Below are 22,133 nucleotides of genomic sequence, written 5' to 3' on the forward strand. Positions count from 1 at the left end.
CCCATGATGCAATTCTTCTTCTTGCATTCCACACATTATTTTTCTGGATTCATAAAAATGTGGATACAAACTCACCCTTGATGATAAACCAAACCCTTAACTTGAAGATCACACATACACAGAATTTATTAAACTTTATTAGCACAGGCAGTTACACACAGTTGTAAGTGCTCACATAATGTGGAGAACTTTACATGCAGCAAGGTCCCTCATTTCTCCTCACTTCCTCACTTTCACCACATTACTCCAGCTGCACTACACCACTGTTCTCTGTAAAACTCCGGCAGGAGCTGGCAGTGAACGCTGACACAGTTGGGGATTGGTTAGTGATTGATTCCAGTCAGTCATTACCAAGCATTTCACATATTCATCATATTAACACAAGTAGGGGGGGTGTTCATTAAAGGCAGGCCTAGCCTACCTTTAAGAGCACTTAGAGCCAGCTCACACAAATAAAAATAAAAATATTTTAATTTCCCACTCATGCTTTCTATTTATGCAGATAGTTTTAGTCCAATCTTCACTAGAACTACCTTCTATTGGATATGGTCCTGATAAAATCTGCTTAGTTGGTGCATTACACCGATGAATCAACACAAGCTACTGTTCATTCTGTTGAATGAAAATTGTAAATGCTTTGAGGAGCACAAGCAAAATCTCCATCGTGTTAAAGGGGAAGCAGGAGTTTCAGAGGCTGACCTCTCAGAGCACATGAAACCCAAACCAGCTGTGTGGCTGACTCTTACTGGAGCAAAGAAAAGAGATGTTTCTGCAGTTTGGATGAACCTTTGAATCCATATTGATTTGGTTTATTTCCTCTGCATGGTGTCATTGAAACTCTTCCACTGAATTCAGCACAATATCTAAAGTTGTTTCCTCAACGTGTGTCTTTTAGAACCGCTCAGTTGCAATTAGTGCAAAATCATCTCTTTTTGTCAGTTTTTTTTTGCATGATTGAAGGAATAGTTTGACAATTTTGGGGAAAAAACGGCTAATTTGCTTTCTTGTTGAGAGTTTGATGAGAGGATCGATACCACTAATACATCAAGTGTTCCTCCAGGGCAGTGAAGTGTATCAGAGTGGACTTGATGGGGAAGGAGAGAGGGACTCCTGAGATCTGATTAATGTACGAACCCACGTCAGACTGACCTACACTCTTACATTTCTATGAAAACACGACATCAACTACATAAAATATGAAAAAGACAAAGCATTGAACAGTAATCAGTGCAATTAATGTTGATAAGGCAGACATAATCCCTTACTAACATGCTATTCATTTTCCCTTTGTGCTGATTAATAATGCAAACACATGAATAATCACCATTGAGGTTAGTGACCGGTTAACTTCCCTTTTTCACCAATTTACCTTATTTTACCATATTTACAAAATATCTGGATAGCAGAAGACATGGAATTTGTGAAACAATAGAAGGGTAACAAAACATTTGACACCAAAATCTGACAGTTTCACTTCATGACACCATGATCACAACTAACACGCTGGTTGTCTCAGTGACTGTTCCTAAAAATAGACGACGTGTCTCCATTTATGAATCTATGAACACCGCCTTCATGTGCTGGTGACGTAAATTGGAGCCAGAGTTTGCAAAGCAGTGATCATAGGGTTGTGCCTTTGTATTGACGTCCTGCCCATGCACCTGCCTCTGCAAAAGCAAGTCAGTCTCTCTTAGAGCATCACCACCAGGGGGAGATAGAGATGCTACAGACTTCATGTCGTCCATCTTTTTATACAGTCACTGAGTATCTATCAAAAAAACCATAACCTGAACTGACTATGATGAGACATTTTGGTCAGTTATTACACAAATACGTATGATTTCAGTTTGTACTGATGTGTGTCATCATTTTTAGTGTCCCAGTGTCGAAATACTCTGTCAACGGCTTGATGAGAATCATATTCTCTGGTCATTTGTCCAGTACATCTGTGCCAAAACAACTGTCATATAAAAACTGGCAACTGGCATGTTAAGATAAAAAGGTTTGTTTGGCTTATACATAAGTAAGGAGTCTGAATTGTACCACTGGAATACTAAAAGTAAAAGCTAACAATTGAATACATGGTTTTAAAAACAAACTAACTACTTTGTTTATTAATGTTACTTGTTGTTATTGCAGACATTGCATGTCTGCTTATGATATCAACTTATAACTTGATGCTTTAGGGCTTTAAATGAATGTCAAAATTATTACGCAGGGTGTCATCTCACAGTTCGATCTAAAGTCCAAGGCCAGGTTTATGTGTTGGCAGGACTCTGGTCAATCAGAGCTATCTCTGCTGCTCTGTGGGTCAGACTACAGATTAAACTGAACAGACAACACATCTACATGTTGAAGCAGAAAATTAATAGAAAGTGAGATATAATTTGAAAGACCAATATATAAGTAAATGGGATATTTTAATGCCTTTCTTGAATTGAAGGATTAATCAGCAAATTTAGCGATTTTCTATTCTTATTTATTTCCAAATTTGGATTTAGATACAACTTTTAAGTGTTACTCTGATTAATTAATTTGTAACAGCTATAAATAAATAAATGTATTCATTGATTATATACTGAAGCTCTTTAAGGTGGCTCACTCCAGCCTCCATTCTATGGGACTTGTAGATAATACGCTGTACAGAACAGTAAAATAGGTAAACCAAGGCATGAAAGGACAGGAAAGGTTAGGGTTCAGTGCTTCAAACCCTGAGAAAGAGCCTTACAGACTGACTACTTTATAACATGCATCACTTCTGGGGCACCTCTTATCACTCTGACCCTCCACACCTCACAGAGACTGGTAGCCATCGGTTCTCTTTCTGCGGCTCAGAAGATACGCCACCACGACGATGACAATGAGCACCAGCAACGTCACTCCCACCGCGATGGCGACGCGGTAATCAGGCTGGTCTGCAGCACATGGGTCGGCTGGAAACAAACCACACAACGTGTTATTTGTCTCACGCGACCAGTTTTGGAGGAACTAATGAGATGTCAAAGTTCAGTAAATCAATGTAATTAATCACCTGCCCCATTTGAAAGGCGTCATTTCACCAAGCATATATTCATTTTACTACTGTATGTATGTCTGTGACTGCCAATAGTTCAAATTAAACAGTTAAATCTAAATTAAATTTTCATTCATGTTTAAAAATAAATTCTTATTGCCAAAAATCCAGTTTTCTGAATGCCTCTTTTGGAAAATTATACAAATTATGGAAAAAATAAGACAAAATAAATGAATGTGCTTATAATTATTTAGCTTTCAGGACACTTACTGATTGTAACAGAGTACTTTCCTATTGTGGTATTATATTACATTGTACAAGCTTTGTTTTATTAATGGATCTAACAAGCGTTTAACGTAAAGCTACATGTATTAATGAGAAAATTCTTCCCTTATCGTTTCTTATATATACGAAGACACTTACGGACGCCAAAGTCATTGGCCTTGGTCAGATTGAAGGCCTGCATCCGGTCCTCACTGACTTCCAGGTACAGTCCGTCCCCCATGTAAAGTGATTCAGTCTTGCAGGAGTAGGAGTGTCCCACCTTTGCAGCGAAGAGATGCACTGACTTGTTGTTGGCGCGGAACTGTTGCAAATCTAACAAAGCAAAGTCAAGTCAGGTCACATTTATTGATATAACACACTTAAAAACAAGGCTCATGTGCTTCCGTGACATCATGGACAATGACCATAAAAACAAATGCTGATGATCAAATATGGACCTGAACTTGTTAGACTGCATTGCACTGACAACAGGTTGGTTGTTACCAGCCACACACTTTCCAGTATCTCCATAGATAATGTCTATACAAAGCTGAAGAGACACACAAACAAGGAAGTTGTTCCTCTTAAATGCGTCTTGTCTCTGCAAATATTTGACAGTCTTGCACAACATCCACCTGCAGCTGGAATATCGGTGCACATGCAGTGACCCAATTAGCAGAGTCCAATGTTTAATCGGTAAAAGGCAGTAAATCACACGTAAAGACTGATATAAAACACAACTTACCTCCTTTAATGAAGGGGTAGGAGATGTTGAAAGACAGAGCATTAACGTAGACGTCTGCAGCACTCTGAGGAAATATAAGACAGTAGGACAGGATTTATGTGAGACAATTGTTTCAATTTCAATGAACCATTATTGAGAATATTGTCAGGCTACATTATCCTGGATGCTACCCTGGTAGCCAGCATGTTCAATTGAATCCATTAAGTGGATGCTGGAATTTGAGCTAACTCAGCAACAGAGACTTGAGCTGTGCCCCAATTCAGAGGCTGAATCCACGTTCGAAGACCAAGTAGACCAGGAATCATTGCGTGCCATCGGTCAAATTGATTTTATAAACGTGAATTTGGCGGCAAACACTGGAGACAAAACAGAGTCTGAGAATTACAGTTATAAATGTAGTAACAGGCTTCAACCTAGTGAAATAGCTAACAGTATGAATGCTAAAAAAAGAAACAACGGGGAACATTAGTGATCGGATGACCGAGCTGCAACAGCTCAAAGCAGCTATTGATGCAACGGTAGGGCGGGGCAAGCGGTTGACACAAATAGGAAGTTCTCTGTAGAGCAGATCGTCTTACTTCGGTTCAGCCAAACCTCGGAAGGATCCAGCCCCTGATTTGGGGCACAGCTAGAATCTGTCTAATCGAGACACTATTTAAAACACTTAACAAATCTCAAATCTTCTATGTTTTCTGATGGCAAAGACCATTTAATTCGGCTATATATTATGCATAAGACACACATAAGGCATAAGACCGATCCTGGACTATCAGGGCCAATGGCAATACTGATTACAGGGAGTTAAAACAAATTCTGATATCAATATATATTGTGCAAGGGGAATTGATGGGGCCATTGTTTATCAACTTTCCAGTTGAGTAAAGTCCAATATATTGCCCAATATTTTTGCAATATTATGACCTTTGGTATATTTTGTAAATTGAATGATCAATCAAGATTAATGTTCAGTAAAAATACTATACAACCCTAACCCATAGTTGACTTACTTTACTTAATACACTAGCTGGGTTAATGTATGAGATACAGCTTATTTGTTGATGTAATACCTGGGTTATATAATGATTTTCATCCTGACACTTATACACAATATAATGCTTCACCAGGCACCTTTCATTCAAACCTGTTAATCTGGACCGTCATGTGAATCAACCGCTAAATGAATCACACAAGCATTGTTCACACTCACATGTCATGTGCTCTTTGAACAGTCCTGTTAACCATAGTTCCCCTTTTTCAACAGTTGTTTCTGATTCTAGTTCCTACACAGATTTTCAAGTCAAGCTATTTGTTAGACCAAATGGACAAATCTATGTTGCACTGTTTAAATGCTTGAGATCTCTATTTAAATGTCAAATCAGAGTAAGTGGGTCAAAATTAAGATAGTAAAAACAAGGGCTGTCCTTGTTTATCACAACATTATGATGGTGTATTTGTGGCAAATATTGGAAATCAAAAGTACCTTGTTGAACATGAAAGTGATGTAGCCCTCCTTAAACTTGAGGGTAAAGTTGGCCTTGTCTCCCACACAACCTCCAACTGCTTTGGTATTCTTCGGCTGAACAATGAAGGTTCCATTGACCTGAGAGACAAACGGAGAGAAATCAGACAGTTAGATGACCATCCTGCAAAGGAAATGTCTTGTGACACAAAGATAAGACATCTGCCCTTCTGCCGTCATTAAGCCCACCACAATGAGGAAATCAGAGCTTCCATGTGAAGATCGTCTCATTTCCTGAAAACAGCATGCTGACAATTGCATTACTAAAAGCTGAGTCAAAGACTTGTGGAGAAAGTTGTACTCATGCTAATAAATTCCAAAATGGCTTAATTAAACTAGATCTGAATCTGCCACAACATTGGCAGGACCTTTTTGGACTATGGTTGTTGGCACTGTAGTTGTAACAAATGAAACGTACCTTTGGTCTTGCCACTCGGATCTGCAATGCCATATGAGCCAACAGGCAAGTGACGTTTTTGTCTGTCATTAGGGTGTAGTTTCCTACAGTCAAGTTGGTGGAGGGAGTAGGTTCAGGAGGAGGAGGAGTTGTAGTCTTGGGGGTGGTTGTAGTTTTCGGGGTGGTGGTTGTGGTTTTCGGGGTGGTGGTTGTGGTTTTCGGGGTGGTGGTTGTAGTTTTCGGGGTGGTGGTTGTGGTTTTCGGGGTGGTGGTTGTGGTTTTCGGGGTGGTGGTTGTAGTTTTCGGGGTGGTGGTTGTGGTTTTCGGGGTGGTGGTTGTAGTTTTCGGGGTGGTGGTTGTAGTTTTCGGGGTGGTGGTTGTGGTTTTCGGGATGGTGGTTGAAGTAGGGGGTTTTGACGGTGCTGAGGAGCTAAATTCCTTTGCAGGAATTGCAGATGCAAGAGGGTTTTCATCTTTAGCCAATGACAGTGCTTAAATCAAAAGGACAGAGGGGGAGAAACAAAACCATTTCAATGTACACCTCCAAACTTAATGATCTTCTTGCAATAATTGATCAATTCAATTTGGTTTCATTTGTATATCGCCGAATCATAACATACATTATCTCAAGGCACTTCCCATAGTAAGGGTAGTATCGTCATAAGTAATGTAATGGTAAAGTTATGGTTGCTTTTGGCAAATCATTTAGGAGTTTATCCACCTGACAAATGTAAGTGCAGCTTTTATCCCTAGTTTGGTCTCCACCTGCTCATGAAAAACAACACTTGCTTTTTCTTGAAGCTTTCTTGCATAGAACTTTCTGGGCTGTTAAACCAAAGTAATGCGCTAAAACAAGCTGAGAGACAAAATAACTAAGGGGAACTGCACTGTCAATACAATTGAACCTTTTCATATTTAAGATATATGATCCATCAATAATATAACATTGGTCCTTGTAAAGTGCATCTTCAATATTTGTTGACAAAAAATGCAAATGTTTGAACCATGGGTAACAGTCAAACAGTCATTACCAGTCTGACCTACTTTAACTTGACTGCCGTTCATGTTAACGTCAGCTGAAACTGTTATTATCTATGTATATATCAGTTTAAGTACAGTCTACAGGACATTTATGACACTGTTATGGGTTTTTTTCCCCAGTAGACAGCTTATCTGCAGTTCCATGTCCCATTTTTAAGGTCAACATTAAGAGAACAACAACCACAGTGAGACCAGATTCAGAATAATAGCACTTGATTATAACATAACGACTTATTTTAGCGTCATTTATTTCACTCAATTTGCAGCTGAATAACCAAACTCTGGTGTTAGGATAAACAAACTGTTACTGATTCATCCAGTCCTGTCTCTTTCTCTCCAAAAAACAAAAAAAAAAAAGAGGACCAGGCCTCTTCTGGAAGCAGACATGTGACTCAGACCTGCAACTCCACCGAATGACTGCGGAAATATCCGTTCCCTAAACAATCCAGGAAGTCACACTCGAAAAACATGTCACACCTCATTTATACAATCTATACACTTTTTTTTTTTTAGATAACCCCACTGCGACAGGAGCAATATCAACAATAAGGCAGCATTAAATCACTTAGAGGGTCCAAGTTCTGAGGGGGAATAAAAGTTTTATTTACAACACATTGCAAGGCACTGGAGCATTTCTCTCTTTTTTCCATAATACCTTAAGTGAATGTTGATAAAAACAAGTTCTTACCTGAGAAGGCACAGCAGGCGACGAACACGAAAACAACTGCTCTGCTCATGGTGACAGGTGTTGGCTGACTGACGGACTGACGGACTGAACGCTTCCGACTGAACTTGTGACACTGTGAAGCAACGGATCCGCAGATGCACGAGTGTCAAGCTTCAAGCTGCAGGCACAGACAACGCCACAGGAAACCCTTTAAAATAAAAGCACGCCCACTGAGCAAAGGAGAAGCAACGTGCAGGCCACCAGGCAGTGTTGATGGTAGAATGGTTCACAAATAAAATTACCTGCATTAAAAAGTAATTAATCTTTGTCTTCTTTACTACTTACCATGTAAACAGTGTCAATGAATAATATCTATAGTCTATAAATGAATGTCTCTCATTCAATATTTAGGTATATGTATCAGAATCAGAATCAGAAAAGCTTTTATGCCAAGTAAGTTTACACATACATGGAATTTGTTTTGGTGTTGTTGGTGCATGTCAGACATCTCTAAATATAAGAAGATAAGAAAACCAAGTATTAATATATATACACAGTATGTTTTTGAAGGTAGAATGAAAAAAAAGAAGAGCAGTACACAGCACAGTATATACCACAAACCAAATTCATGTTTTTATTCATTGACTGGAATGATTCAAAATGTTTTGTAATGGGTTTTTCAAATGATTAACTTGTGAGGATCCCCTACTTCATGTCCTACTTTAATCGATTTCTTACTAAATTCAGTCAAATTGTGTTTTAAAAATGAAAAGGACACTACAATCACCTAAGTGCATATTTCAAAGCATTGAGTGAGAATAATGTCTTACTCAAAGTTTTTATACCATAGTCTGGAATGAAGGGGTTATGAGTCATGTATATTCAGGTTCACCGTGTGCGTTACTGCAGTGAATTTATTTTGAAAGTATTAACCAGAAGCGCTAGTGTTGACTCTTTAGTATTAACGAGTCATGTCGACTTGTCATTACTCAGGAAACGAAACCATTGTGGCAAGAGGGAGAGAGCGTGTTGACTCTGACTGGAGGGAAAAGGTCACATGCTATTTTCCATCAGAATGAAACTGTTACAAGACATATATCTGACTGGAAGTGGCTTTAGCCTTGTAAAATGCTCGTTGCACACTAATAACTGATGTTTGGTAAATTCATGTAACCATTGTATCAACCAACCAAATTTTGTTTCAGTTTTGATTCCTTCACTGTTTTACTCTGCGTTACTTCCATTTTCGTCCACGTGCAAGTTGAAGTTATTCGATCAGAGAACTGTTAGGTTGAAGTATCCATATGAGTAATATCTGTATTTATAGAACACCTTTCTAGTCTTGATGACACCTCAAAGTATTTTCCATCCAAGTAATGCCATTTACCCTTTCACGCAGTGCGTATATGTGCAGTACTTTCTCACAAACTGGCGGCACAGCTGTTAGGGGCAAATGGGGTTCGGTGTCTTGCCCAAAGACACTTGGCCACGCAGACTGGGGGAGACTGGGATTGAAACCCTGACTCTATGGTTAGTGGATGGCTCACTTTTCCTCGTGAGCCACAGGCAACCCCCCGGAAACATGTAAAATATCTGCTAAAACCATAAGGTACAACTCAACAAATTGCAGAGGTATTAGAAACTGTTTCTGTCTGGAAGCCAAGATATTTAATGTATGCTATGATTCTTTCTCATTGTGTTACTGTATTATTACATGTTGGGGTCAGGCTGGTGAAACAAACCAGAAGAACTCTTGAGTCCCTGCACAAACAAGCCTTTTCTTATGAAGCTTGTTGAAAAGCCAGCACATTATCGTTACTGTATTGTGTCTAGTTTACAAACTTTTGAATGATTTGCCCGTCCTCAATGAAATTACTTCTTCTGTACTCGCTCAGTGAATTCTATTGGATTCTCAAGGTTACCCAAGACTGTGATACACTGTTTCACTGCATTGCATTTGGGAAATCAACTTTTTCTTTAAAATGGCGTTTGAGTGTGAGAGAGCAGTGCAGTGGTGAGTCCAAGCTGGAAAGTTACTGTGGATCTAATTATAATATCAGTGTGTAGTCATGATAAAAATTGTAGTAGTTGTAGTATTTATTATTTCTTTAATATTGAGGTGGTTCACAGTGATTCTGTTATTATGAACTTGTTTGACATATGCAGCCTAAAGGAGGAACTTGCATTGTCACAGTCAGGAGTGTCCTCACCTCAACCCTGTGACCAAGTGTATAGCACATGATGTCAGCAGATGTTTTAGATATCAGCAGATGTTTTAGATGACAGCAGATTTTTAGACGTGAGGTCTGAAACCTGCTTTAGTTTGTCCTGTCTGGACTAATGTAAAAAAACATGGCGGCCTCCGTAGAGAGGACCCCCTCCCCATGTAAATATAAGATTTAACACACTAGTGAGAACATCACTAGGATTATTTTATATTCATTAAATAGATCCCTTTCACCTAAATCTAACACACTGAACCTTTAAAAGTCGGTATATTCAAAATGCATTAACATCACAGTGAAACAGGTTCACATTTTTTGAATTCTGAAACATGCTGATTCATACCATTACTTTCACAGTTGATGATATCATTTGAGAAAACCTCACATTCATATGGGCCTTTAATCTTGTGGCAGCTATGATGAGAGCTGGTGTGATTCTTTAAAATTTGGTCCCTACACCTCGGAAATTACTGGACTGATTACCACAAAACTTCTTGGAAGGATGGAGATCAGGGAGCGCATCCTGGATCTTTTTTCTAACTTTCTTTAACATTGTGAGATTGCATTTCATTTTTTGATAATTATCAGCGTTTCCCTCGGGGATAATTCATGGATCATGATGGGAAAAAAACAGGTACATTCAGCGAGATGAAACATATGTGTGAAATTTGGTAAAGCTTGATTTAATTTAAGGGGACTGTGTGGCTGGACTCTTAAGTGCGGAGAGTTGCAGGTTCTGACAGTGAGGACGTTTCACCTGTTCATTATTAAGAGTCTAAATCCAGTTGAGGGGGTTTCTTGGTGATCATAAGCACAGATAAAAGACAACAGAGGTTCGTTTCAGGTGGACAAGCAAAGTAAGCAAAAGACAGAGAGGCTGGCTCAAGTGTTTCGAAGGTAATGGTGAACAATGATTTTGCAGCTCAGTGAGACTGGCAGGAGATGGCAGTGAACAACAAGCCACTCCCTGCAAAAATCACATGAGCAAAAAACGCAACATAGGCAGAAAAACCAGGAAGTAAAACAAGAACAGGAAAAACATATTCCCTGACACACTTGGAATTGCTTTACCACTAACAATCATATTGCATGTCTTGTTCACAAGACCATCTTCATCATGAGAACATAAATTCAGCAATTGTCTCCTCTCAACAAGTTTATGAGATGTAAAAGAAACTGTATCGACATATAATATATGCATATAATTGCTTGCCCATTTCTTCATTTTATTTAATTAATTTTAATGCCTCAACCATCTCTTATGTGTTCATTTTTTCATCATTCAATTTCATTTTTGTTTTGTTTTATATTTATATAAATCACATCCTCTATTTTTTATTTTTTAGTCATTGATGATGATTGATGGACTATCTAGTATATGTATCTATCTATCTTTTAATTTCCAAACTTTATGGAGTACTTTAATTCTGGGGGGAAGCATAACTCATTTCATAGCAACTCATCTAATATTTAAAGGGATATTCCACTCCACTCTGGACCAACATTGTGAATTTAGACACCATGCTAACATGGTTGAAAATGAATTTATATGTTTTTAAAAGTAATGATAAATTAAATGTCCAAAACACCTTAGGACAAATGTAGCTTACATTACACACAAATGACACTGAAAGATAATAGGTATTTATTGTCAACCACATGGATCACCAGATCTCTCTCTCATATCAGAAAAAAATGTTGTATGTCTCCGGAGGACAATTCCAAGGCACACATAGCATGTCAGGTAAAAACAAGACAGAAAACCATGACATGCAATTTACACAAACAGTTAAATATCAGTCAATCAATGTACACATGAGGTGAATATCTATCCGTCCATCTATCTATCCGTCCATCTATCTATCTATCTATCTATCCATCCATCTATCTATCTATCTATCTATCTATCCATCCATCTATCTATCTATCTATCCATCCATCTACCTATCGATCTATCTATCTATCTATCTATCTATCTATCTATCTATCTATCTATCCGTCCATCTATCTATCTATCTATCCGTCCATCTATCTATCTATCTATCTATCCCTCTGTCTATGTATCTATCTATCCATCCCTCTATCTATCTATCTGTCCATCTATTTATCTATTTATCTATCCATCTATCTATCTATCTATCCATCCCTCTATCTATCTATCTATCTGTCCATCTATCTATCTATCTATCTATCTATTTATCCATCCCTCTATCTATCTATCTATCTGTCCATCTATCTATCCCTCTATCTATCGATCGATCCATCGATCACTGTGTTTCGGACCGCCCCATTGGTTCAATTTCCCGGGAAAACTCTATGATAATGAGGTCGCTCTCCACCAATCCCCAGCGCTGCAAATCCTCCGGGCCCCGCCTCCGGTGACGCCAGATAAGAGGAAACTGTAAGATGCCATAAAAGGGAAACGGCGGCGCATGCGCAGCGGCCGGAGTTTTGTTTGAAGTGAACTGCCCTACAAGCTGCAAAGTCGCCAAGCATTAGATCGCAACTGTATTCCCACACATCTCCTCCGGATTCGACTCGGCAGCTCTATGCATCGCAGGGGCGATGTTAGGCCACCACTACCCGAGCACCGACAAGTCGCAACAACTGGTCAACTATGTGGAGGATTATCTGGAATGTGTGGAGTCGCTACCTCTGGACATACAAAGAAATGTTTCCCTGCTCCGAGAAATCGATGCAAAGTACCAAGGTATTGTGCCTCGAACCTTTTCAATTAGCGTCCGATCGCCGCCGCGTGTTTACAACCGGAGAACATTAACGCCAGATGATGATGATGATGATGATGAGGGGCTGAAATGGTGGAACAGGCGCGAGGCTTCTGTTCCCATTTTGCAAAAAAAAAAAAACCCCAAGAAACCGATTGTCCCTTGTTCGCGTTTACTTCGGTAAACACGAGGTGACAGACCGTGGATCAGTGTAATGTCGAGACGTGTTCAAACAACAAGCCGTCCGGCAGTTAGCATAGCCAGGAGACACTCCGTCCTTGTTTGTGTGTGTGTGTGTGTGACGCCAAACTCATTGAGAAAAAACTCCGAATTGAATCCTCCATTCTCTCAGCGGAGCTACATGCGGAGCTGCGACCCGAAACACATCTGCCGTGAACACTCGTCGTCCGGGGACACATTCGGCGCCGATAAAATCCAAAAACCATTCCTGTGTTATGGTCAAATCTGAACTTTTTCAATAGGAACACACCAGACCCACTGCCGCCCACCATAGCGTTTCCGCGGAGGGTTATTGTCTGAATACCAAGAAAACAATCAGCAAACTTTGGTGATTTATTTGAAATAAACGCTGCTTGCTGTGTGTAATGATCGCCGAAGCACACAACGTAGGATACAGATATGCAGAAGATGGTCAATTCTGCTCATTGACGTATGCACATGCCCGACGACCATGGTTTACACACACTGGCGATTTTTTGAAATGTAAGCTGGTGTTGCATTCTGCATACGGAAAAAGACCCCGGTTACCTGTCCATTTCCGCCCGGTTGTTTGCGAGATATTTGCGGTACATTAGCAGATGCGGTTTATTAACGAAGTCAATGTTGTTAGCGTGCAGACGTTTGTTAACAAAAGCAACAACAAGTCTCATTGTTGCTTCATGTCGACGCAGAGTGAAGAGCAGCAGCTTCCGCTCCCGACAAGTCCTGCGGACCCGGTCGACGGGTGATCGCATGCGTCGAAAACGTGAACACGCATTAGCTACGGATTATATCGAGTTCGATCGCACATTTGCGGTTGGTACGACGTACGCCCGACCACTGTGCCCCGTCAAGTGTGAGCAGTGGAGCCGGATAGCTCCTCTTCAAGGCAACCCCCTTCTTTACGCCACACTGACGCCACTTCCTGTATCGAGGAACTCGCTGCAGCTCAGCCCTCCTCCGACATGTCTTAACTCCTGCCCCACCTCAACTTAAGTTTAAAATGTCCGCGCAAAAAAACACATGCACGCAAGAGAGCACTTTATTATAAACAGCTCTGCACATGCATGTTGATATGACTCGCCTGTGAGCCCAACACAAGACAAGGTGAGACAATCCCTTATTATCAGTCCCCCAACGGGGACATTTGCTGTGCTGCAGCAGCAAAGAGAGCAGTGTGAAAATAAACATAAGCAGAAATAACAATGGGGAGATAATAATGTATGTCACCCTATAAAAAAAATAGAGTTTACAAAGTGCTTTGACACCAAAGCAAGAAGAGTAAATATAAGAGAAATGACAGTTGGCTGGTGGTGGGAAACAAGTTAGTGTTCGAATTAAATCGATGCACGCGGAGCTGTGGCACATGAAAACGTGAACACATGAAAGCAGTAATATGACAATAATGGGAAATGAACAAGCAAAATAAAAAGTGAAAAGAAAATGGTAAAAACACGACATTGCATGAAAATAAGCTGAATAGAAGTAACAATGTAAACCGAATGTATAAACTGTTAGCACGGTATGTACTGTGCAACATATTGCACATGAGATGTTGGTACGCACAGACAGAAATGAATAATTGCAATGTTAGATGAGTTGAACTTGAGTTTACAGTGCAGTCCCATAATTGGTGTGTGTGGGAGAAGAGCTTGTTGTACAGTCTTACAGCTGCAGGAAGGAACGACCTGTGATACCTCTCCTTCAGACACTTTGGGTGGATCAGTCGGCCGCTGAAGGAGCTGCCCAGTGCTATGATGGTGTCCTGCAGAGGGGTGGGACTGGTTCTCCGGAAGAAAAGACAGCTTAGCTATCATTCTCCCCTTTCTCTTCCAATGACGCCCACAGCCACCAGCTGTGAATCCAGTAGAACCTCTGAGATGTGGTAGATCAGGAGATTGGCAGCAGGAATGTGCAGCTAACAAACATGGAGCAGAATATCAGAGGAAAGTTTCCAACATCTTGTTAAATCCACCACACAACGAACTGAGGCCGTTGTAGAGTAAAAATTCCCAATAATAATGTAATGATTGTTTAGGAGAAATTCAACCCAGAACACAGGACTCAGGAAGTGTCAGATTAAACCAGATGCTCTGAGGCTGATGCAGGACAACAACCATGCACACAACCATCTCTTTTATTGTAAGGTTTTTATCAGTATTGGAATTAAAAAATTAAATGGCTATGTTGAAATTATTCTGTTGTAGTAGAGAATGCATTTAGATTTTTGACGGATTTACAAAAGTTTTCCAAATATTAATGAGAAAAACCACGGCAGACACTGATTAATGAAATGACAGATTTTACACTCAGTTGCATTCATTTGTCTTTGTATCCTGTACTTTGCAGAGGTGCTGAAGGAGGTGGATGAAGTGTTTGAGAAGTACAAAGGGGAGCAGGATGCGGCTCAGAGAAAGCGCCTGCAGATCCAGCTGCAGCGTGCGCTCATCATCAGCCAGGAGCTGGGGGACGAGAAAATCCATGTGGTGACCCAGATGACTGAGCTGGTGGAGAACCGCTCCCGCCAGATGGACTCCCATTCCATGTCCTTCCAGGAGCCCAGCGAGGCTGAGCGGCTCACCACGGAACGGCGTTCCAGTGTCCAAGAGCCTCCAGCGCCTGAGCGTACCTCGACCCGGCGCCCGCGACGCCAGCGCAACAGCGAGAGCCGTGACTCGAGCCACCCATCGGCCAACGGCTCTTTGGTGGACGACCCCTCGGAGGAGCTGTCCGTCCCTCCTCCCCGTGAGAAGAAGTCCAAGTCTGCAAAGAAGAAGAAGCGCAAGTCCAAACAGGACCGGGACGCCTCGCCGGTCGAATTCGCCATTGACCCTAATGAGCCCACCTACTGTCTCTGTGAGCAGGTGTCTTATGGCGAGATGATCGGCTGCGACAATGACCAGTGCCCCATCGAGTGGTTCCACTTCTCCTGTGTGGGGCTGACCTACAAGCCCAAGGGCAAATGGTACTGCCCCAAATGCAGAGGGGACAATGAAAAGACAATGGACAAAAGCTTAGACAAGAACAGAAAAGACCGCAGGTCCAGGTAGTGACTTTCATCTTGAAGACGTCCTCAGGTTGAGGGTTAGAACTGTTGGTCGTAGTTGAAAACAGTACTTGTGATGTTGTAAGAGCACAATCGAACACAATTAGTAGCAGCGCTTATCATGAATCAAGGACCAGTTGTGATTGAACTTGTGCTGTTACATCACTGATTGTTTCCGCTGGCAATAACTGTGCTGTTGTCCGTAGGATGTCCAGCTGCTCCAAGAATCATTAGCTTGAAGCTGCCAACATCCTCAAGTGTTTTGTTTTTTGTGGGACTTAAATTTTTTTATTTTGACTCGTTTGTTTTAGTATCCCTTTCATTTTGGTCGAGGTCCTAATAAAATATAAGGTATCCCTGTTAATGATCATTATTTTATTGTTATCTTCTGGCCAAACAAATTGTAATTTCTTTATTTTAACTTTCTTAATTATACTCAATTGTTTGGAATCTGCGTGTCTTTATATGATAATGGAGTCTAGAGAATAACTTTCACATGTAATATGTAAGAGATTGATATTTAATTGAGATGATTGTTGATGGGACACTGGAATAGAAGGTCATGTTTGTGAAATTTACGTTTTCACTGGTTCACTATCACTATTGTGTACATTTCTTTTTATATTCATTAAAACAAAGCATTGTCATTCAGGTACCTGCTCTGTTTTCTTCAGTGTGAGGCCGACAAGGTTTCTCTACAGGCTGCATCAATACAGTGCTGTGTCATTAGACAACATGTTTTCTAGCCACGTTAGCAGCTACCAGAGTCAGTCATTGATCACCTGAGCCAAGAGTGAAATATCTCCACAACTATTCAATAACATATATTTGAAACTATGAAGAAACATACACAAGCATGATATAATGACTTTTCGTGATTCTGTGTTTTTTCAATCTAAAATCTTTTAGTCGCCTTTTAGTTTGAAAGGGACTGAACACTGAAGTAAAAGATATAAAAGTGTAACCACCGTATCTTGTCACTGGTCTCCAGGGTGCTTTCTTCTGTTGTGTGTATTTTCCCACTTCTGACACATTGATCTACAATTTGTTAATTTTTGGCACGTCTGAGACTCACTGGGTTATTTTACCTGTGTATACCTGCTACTTGTGGTGTAAAATAGGTATGTTATTATATTGAATGCATTCTCCAACGGTTTTAATGTTTTCATATGGTCTAGTAAGGTGTTAATGTCCTACTGTCCAAACGCCTCTTAACTGTGTTGGTCTTAAAAGTAGTACTAATTACACTCGTCACTGCAAAATAATAGATCTCAGTTTATGTAGTATAGTGTGAAATATTCCACATTCTGTCCTTCACTGTAAAGTGTGTCCTATGAATCCTCCCCTTCTTCCTCACTACTGCTGGACTCTCCAAACAGGTCTCCGTCCTTGGAGACACGAGGCGCTGAGCTGACAGTTCCAGATGTCGACCTGACGCTGATGAGGTGGAGGCTGAGGCTGAGGAGGACAGAAACCTTACGCCCATGAAGCTGCTTCGCGCAACTGACATTTGCATCCAGTGAGAGCACGGACAGGACGCTGCATGTCTCCAGGTCCCACAGGCTCAACTGTCCTGGATGAAAGAAACAACATAAGAAGAACTTACTGTGACACATTCTTGAGCTTATGAAATAAATGTTTCCTGTAGTGGAATGATACTATCCACAGGCACTGTGCTCAATATATTTACTTTGATGTGTGAAAACACGCCGCAGTATGACACCTTGTTGTGAAAGAGCCTTGAGGAAACAGTTGTTTTTTAGCAGCAGAGTGTGAAGACAAACACACACCTCAGTCATGTGAATACAGTACTCTTTCCACAGGAGCTACTGAAAATGTAACTAGCATGAACAAACAGGGACTTCCTACTGTTCCTTTATCCAGGTCCCCCTTTTCTCCTCCTCCTCCTCCCTCTGCATCTCTCTCTCCAGCCTCCTCGTCTTTTCAGACTGGCGGTCCCATGGCATCACTGTGGGAAGGAGAGAAAATGTGTAATACTAAGTTCTAGCACACATTAGTGTAAGAGACAAGAAGTTCACAATCTACTTTCTCGATAATAATGTTTACAGACTAAAAAGGCTGTGGTATGCAGAGTTTTATGGGCATAAACATGCATCTAGTGTTTGTGCGTTGCTCCACATTACTATCTATAAATAATGAAAAGCCACCAGAGTGAGGTCATTTTGCTGCTTTTCACAAGAGAATTCGGACTTTTATCGTTGACCCAAGTTGTAACAGGACACATAAAAAGGCCCTTTCATTCAGCAGTAAGACAAATAATTGACACTATCACACCACTGGGTTTTTATAATGATAGGTTTGTCTATTTGACAAAATATAATGTAACGTATAATGTGTTATAAGAAAAATTAGTAAGCGTGTTCTCTGCTACATAGGTACATACTTTAAAGTGTGGAAAAGATTTAGATCATAATACCACGTCAATATTGAGTCTCCGGTTATAATCTACTTTTAGATTTAGTCTGTGTGCGCACACATATGAGTTGTTGATAAAATAACTTGTTGAATTATGTGATATAGTATAGGTATAAAAATTGAAGCTAACAATAACCTCAACCAGGGTTAAGAGGATTAAATTGATGAAATGCCAAAATATAACAATACTTTTCTATTAATCTTATCCACAATAATAATAAAAATAATAATAAGTGTATTTGTATAGCACTTTTCTACACAAAGTTACAAAGTGCTTCACAGGAAAAATAATACAAATAATAAAATCCATGGCTAGTATAGTATATATAAAATAAATATATATATAGCTCCTATTAAACTGTAATACATTTATTTGAGTGACGTAGCCTCACATCCGCGAATGATGCGGTTCAAAGTTGACTCAGAGGGTCCAACTGCGCATGCGTGTTGTCGCGTGGTGGCTGCGCCGGGTCTGGGAAGTTGTGGGAACATGAACGTAGTAAAAGTTGTGATGGCAGACACGGGCTGTTAACCGAGGCCGATCCGAGTCAGCAGCTCTGAGCGAGAGACCGAGTCCCGCAGAGGCAGAGCCATGACAGCTAACGAGGATCAGGAGGTAAGACTGCAAGGATGCTACTGTGAGAAACTGTTGTTAGCCGTTAGCGGCTAACAGCGGCTACACGTCACTAGCATGAGTCGCAGCGCTCGAGGCTGGCTGTCTCGGTGTCCGGCTGTTTCTGCTCCGTGTGCAGACAAACAGCTGACCGCGTGGGATGTTGCTGGATGTGTGAGACCTTTGTTGGGCTGGAAACATGTTCGGATCAGGGTGTCGAGTGTGTGTTTGGCCGCTTGTCGAGCTCTGAAGTGCGTTGTTCGAAACTGAACATGTCACGCCAGACTCCATTCATTTTACGTGCGTTTAACAGTAGCTGCGTATGTAAGTCACAGTAAGGTTAAGTCAATGCATTTGTTAATGTTGTCATTTATCTGCCAGTTCCCTGACTCCTATAAAACATTAAGCTAACAACATGACACTAATATATCGGCGATTCAACGAGTCCATCTTCCTTCCATGCACTGCAGCAAGAGGCTTTAGCAAGTTGTGGTTTGAATTTAATGTAAAACATGTGATGTCTTAAGAGATAACATATGACGAATTAAAAAATACGTCCTCATGCACATGTGTAAGGTTTTGTTTCTATTCTGTGTAGTCCTCAGCTTTTACCGGTTGTAATTCAATTTGTTTAGTTCGTATTTCTGAATGGTGTTTGGTGCAGGGTAACTACACATGAACTGCATATGTCAATCTGTCACCGTCCCTCTTATTGGATCACAGATGGAGCTGGAGGCTCTTCGCTCTATCTACGAGGGGGATGAGAGCTTCAAGGAAATCAGTCCGGTGTCCTTTCAGTTTCGGGTGAGTACTGATCTCTGCTGTCTACTGTCCATGACCCCGTACAGACCTGGTATTAACATCCATCCTGAGAGATCTGATCACAAGTGGACAGCGCTAAGCACAGGTCTGAACATGCCTGAGATACTATTATCTGCGATACAAGGTCTTAAAAGCAAATACATTAAGTTAAAAAAGACAGAAACCTTCATAATTAATCTTAACTGGTTCTTTAAGACTTTACAAACAACTGTTGTAGTAACTTGCCTTATTTTGTGTTCTATATGAAAGATAGGAGACCTTGACGACACCAAAGCATTCATCCTGGACATCTCATGGCCGGAGACGTACCCAGAAACAACCCCACAAATCTCCCTCGATGCCTTTTTCAACAACAGGATGTACGTTGCAAGCACGGTGTATTGTGAGATGTCCCTCCTCTGTCGTGCTGTACTTTCTATTTGAAGCACTGGGGACTGCAAAATCTGGAAACTCCAATCACAGGGTTCTAAACTGTCGGAGCTAAAGCCACAATGTGTTGGATTCTTTTTTTTTCAATGCAACCTTCAAACCCATTGACACACATTCACCTGTACTGAAACGTGCTTAGAGTGATCATCAAGACCAGAAAAGCACTTTATATTCAGACCATTTCAAAGTTTTTATTTTCTTGTTGTTATTTGGATTTTTTTTGTTATTTCTCAACATTCAAAAGTTAGGAAAGACTTATTTAGAGATAGCTTTCAGTAAGAGGTCACGGCTGCTGTATGACAAACATAATGCTTTCTTCTTTCCACCGTGGCTTCAATCACAGCTCTGCAGAGACGAAGCAGCAGATCCTGTCGAAGCTGGAGGAGCAGGTAGAGGCGAACCTGGGGACTGCCATGATGTACACCCTGTTTGATTGGGCCAAGGAAAACCAGGAGGCCCTCATGGAGAACCATAAACCTGTAGTGACCGCTGTTGTAAGTACAGTACAGTATTTCTGTCTTACGACCATCACTGAAATGTTTGTGGACTGCTCTGCCTCAGAAAGCTTGCGTGGCCTGTACTATGACGTCTGCGTACTTGAATCTAAATTCTCTCTTTCCTTTCATATACAGTTTAAAAAACTGTTGTTCCTACTTTTGTGGAAGGTTTAAAGGCATAAACAAATGTGATTCAGCAAAAGCCAAGGTCTTCAGGGTTCAAGAAAATAGCCATCGGTTGTTTCTTGTGGTTGCAGACGATGCCCAGCAGTGACATCATGACCACCAGCTCAACAGCCAAGAAGAGGGAGAAGAAAGAGCAGCTGACGAAAGCTCAGAAGAGAAGAATCATCAGCAAAACAGGTACCTCAGAGAGGCCGGTTCCTCATATTGGATTTTTACCGGTTATCATATTGGTCATGTTTATATATTGTACATCTGACCATATAAAACGACAAACACTACCTGCCTAAATGGTTCTGTGCAAAACCTAAGTCCACCTGACAAGGGACGAGATGCGAGCTGACCTGAGACAAGCATGATGATACATTTGAGACCAGAGCCAAAAGCTGAACAGACTCAGAAGCAGCAACACTTACTTCACAACAAATACAAATGTGTCAATATGTGCATGGTTTTGTCCACATTTCCTTAAATTATACGTCAAACATACTTGCCTGGTTCACAATATGAGATCGTCTTCCGTTTCTTATGAAGCATGATTTAAATCTCAAGCTAATTTGTAATCCTACTTTAACTTTCTCTTGGTTTTTAAGCCAATATTCTTTCATGACATTGTCTTAGCACCTTCATTTTTTCCTCTGCTGTACAAGTTTTGGTCACTTTGCATTTTTGTGCTTATAGATCACAAGGGAGAACTGCCAAGAGGCTGGAACTGGGTAGACGTTATCAAAGTAGGTGAATCTTACCTGTTCTCCACTAGATGGTGCTCATACTCAACTTTAAAAACAAAAGAACTGACTCGTGATATTTGTTTTTTTTCTCCCTGGTCATTGCAACAATCTTCCACCAGCATGTGAGTAAAAACCACCTCAGTTAAAATGCACTGAAGCAAATCACTGACACAGACCCGAGTTACACACAGCGTCTTTTTTTTTTGCTTTTGTGTTGCAGTTGAGTAAAACGGGAGGAAAAGATGACGACTAAGCGCCAGCGCAGTGATCCGGTGCCGCTTCACGCGAGAAGCTGCGGTGACGTTAGCAGTGAAATCACTGCTGCTGTCCAGAAGCCTTCACATCCAACCTCACCAACATTCACAATGGCTGCCGTCCTGACTACCAAAGCAGGCTGGGTCAGGTGGACACACACACACACACACACACTTATTCAGCTAAACTGAGTCTTTGAGGTTGGATTCATCAGAAGCCCTCGCCCTCGTGTTTTCTGTGTTTCCGGAGTTTGTGCGAAGCAGCGACGTGAAGAGGAGCGCACCGGGTTCTGTTCATTTAGCCTC

The 22,133-nt window shown here is 40.8% G+C and overlaps 3 protein-coding genes and 1 long non-coding RNA gene across 4 annotated transcripts; 2 read left to right on the forward strand and 2 right to left on the reverse strand.

Moving 5' to 3' along the window:
* Positions 1-119: 119 nt before the first annotated feature.
* LOC109637695 (macrosialin-like) lies at positions 120-11,354 on the reverse strand. The gene is made up of 6 exons (XM_069518670.1): positions 7,668-11,354; positions 5,960-6,429; positions 5,503-5,622; positions 4,023-4,086; positions 3,437-3,610; positions 120-2,933 (listed from the first exon to the last, which is right to left on the reverse strand). Exons 1-6 carry the CDS (start codon positions 7,714-7,716, stop codon positions 2,794-2,796), a joined length of 1,017 nt encoding a protein of 338 aa, XP_069374771.1. The 5' UTR covers positions 7,717-11,354; the 3' UTR covers positions 120-2,793.
* Positions 11,355-12,282: 928 nt separating this feature from the next.
* On the forward strand, positions 12,283-16,517 carry ing2 (inhibitor of growth family, member 2). The gene is made up of 2 exons (XM_020100254.2): positions 12,283-12,581; positions 15,166-16,517. Exons 1-2 carry the CDS (start codon positions 12,437-12,439, stop codon positions 15,864-15,866), a joined length of 846 nt encoding a protein of 281 aa, XP_019955813.2. The 5' UTR covers positions 12,283-12,436; the 3' UTR covers positions 15,867-16,517.
* On the reverse strand, positions 14,899-20,130 carry LOC138406430 (uncharacterized). Its single transcript, XR_011239889.1, has 3 exons — positions 19,959-20,130; positions 17,732-17,831; positions 14,899-17,435 (listed from the first exon to the last, which is right to left on the reverse strand). It is a non-coding gene; the product is annotated as an uncharacterized lncRNA (long non-coding RNA).
* On the forward strand, positions 18,725-21,714 carry rwdd (RWD domain containing 4). Its single transcript, XM_069518671.1, has 6 exons — positions 18,725-18,914; positions 19,635-19,715; positions 19,983-20,092; positions 20,506-20,656; positions 20,917-21,022; positions 21,524-21,714. Exons 1-6 carry the CDS (start codon positions 18,891-18,893, stop codon positions 21,697-21,699), a joined length of 648 nt encoding a protein of 215 aa, XP_069374772.1. The 5' UTR covers positions 18,725-18,890; the 3' UTR covers positions 21,700-21,714.
* Positions 21,715-22,133: the final 419 nt, after the last annotated feature.

Source organism: Paralichthys olivaceus, chromosome 22, assembly GCF_024713975.1.
Source record: "Paralichthys olivaceus isolate ysfri-2021 chromosome 22, ASM2471397v2, whole genome shotgun sequence".
In the NCBI taxonomy this organism is placed as follows: Eukaryota; Metazoa; Chordata; class Actinopteri; order Pleuronectiformes; family Paralichthyidae; genus Paralichthys; species Paralichthys olivaceus.

Coding starts and splice junctions, on each gene's coding strand:
- LOC109637695 (XM_069518670.1), bottom strand. CDS start 7,716: ATGAGCAGAGCAGTTGTTTTCGTGTTCGTCGCCTGCTGTGCCTTCTCA. Junction 6,430..7,667: donor CGCCTGCTGTGCCTTCTCAG/GTAAGAACTTGT, acceptor TTTTGATTTAAG/CACTGTCATTGGCTAAAGAT. Junction 3,611..4,022: donor CTACCCCTTCATTAAAGGAG/GTAAGTTGTGTT, acceptor TTGCTTTGTTAG/ATTTGCAACAGTTCCGCGCC.
- ing2 (XM_020100254.2), top strand. CDS start 12,437: ATGTTAGGCCACCACTACCCGAGCACCGACAAGTCGCAACAACTGGTC. Junction 12,582..15,165: donor AATCGATGCAAAGTACCAAG/GTATTGTGCCTC, acceptor TGTACTTTGCAG/AGGTGCTGAAGGAGGTGGAT.
- rwdd (XM_069518671.1), top strand. CDS start 18,891: ATGACAGCTAACGAGGATCAGGAG. Junction 20,093..20,505: donor GCCTTTTTCAACAACAGGAT/GTACGTTGCAAG, acceptor CTTCAATCACAG/CTCTGCAGAGACGAAGCAGC. Junction 20,657..20,916: donor AACCTGTAGTGACCGCTGTT/GTAAGTACAGTA, acceptor TTGTGGTTGCAG/ACGATGCCCAGCAGTGACAT.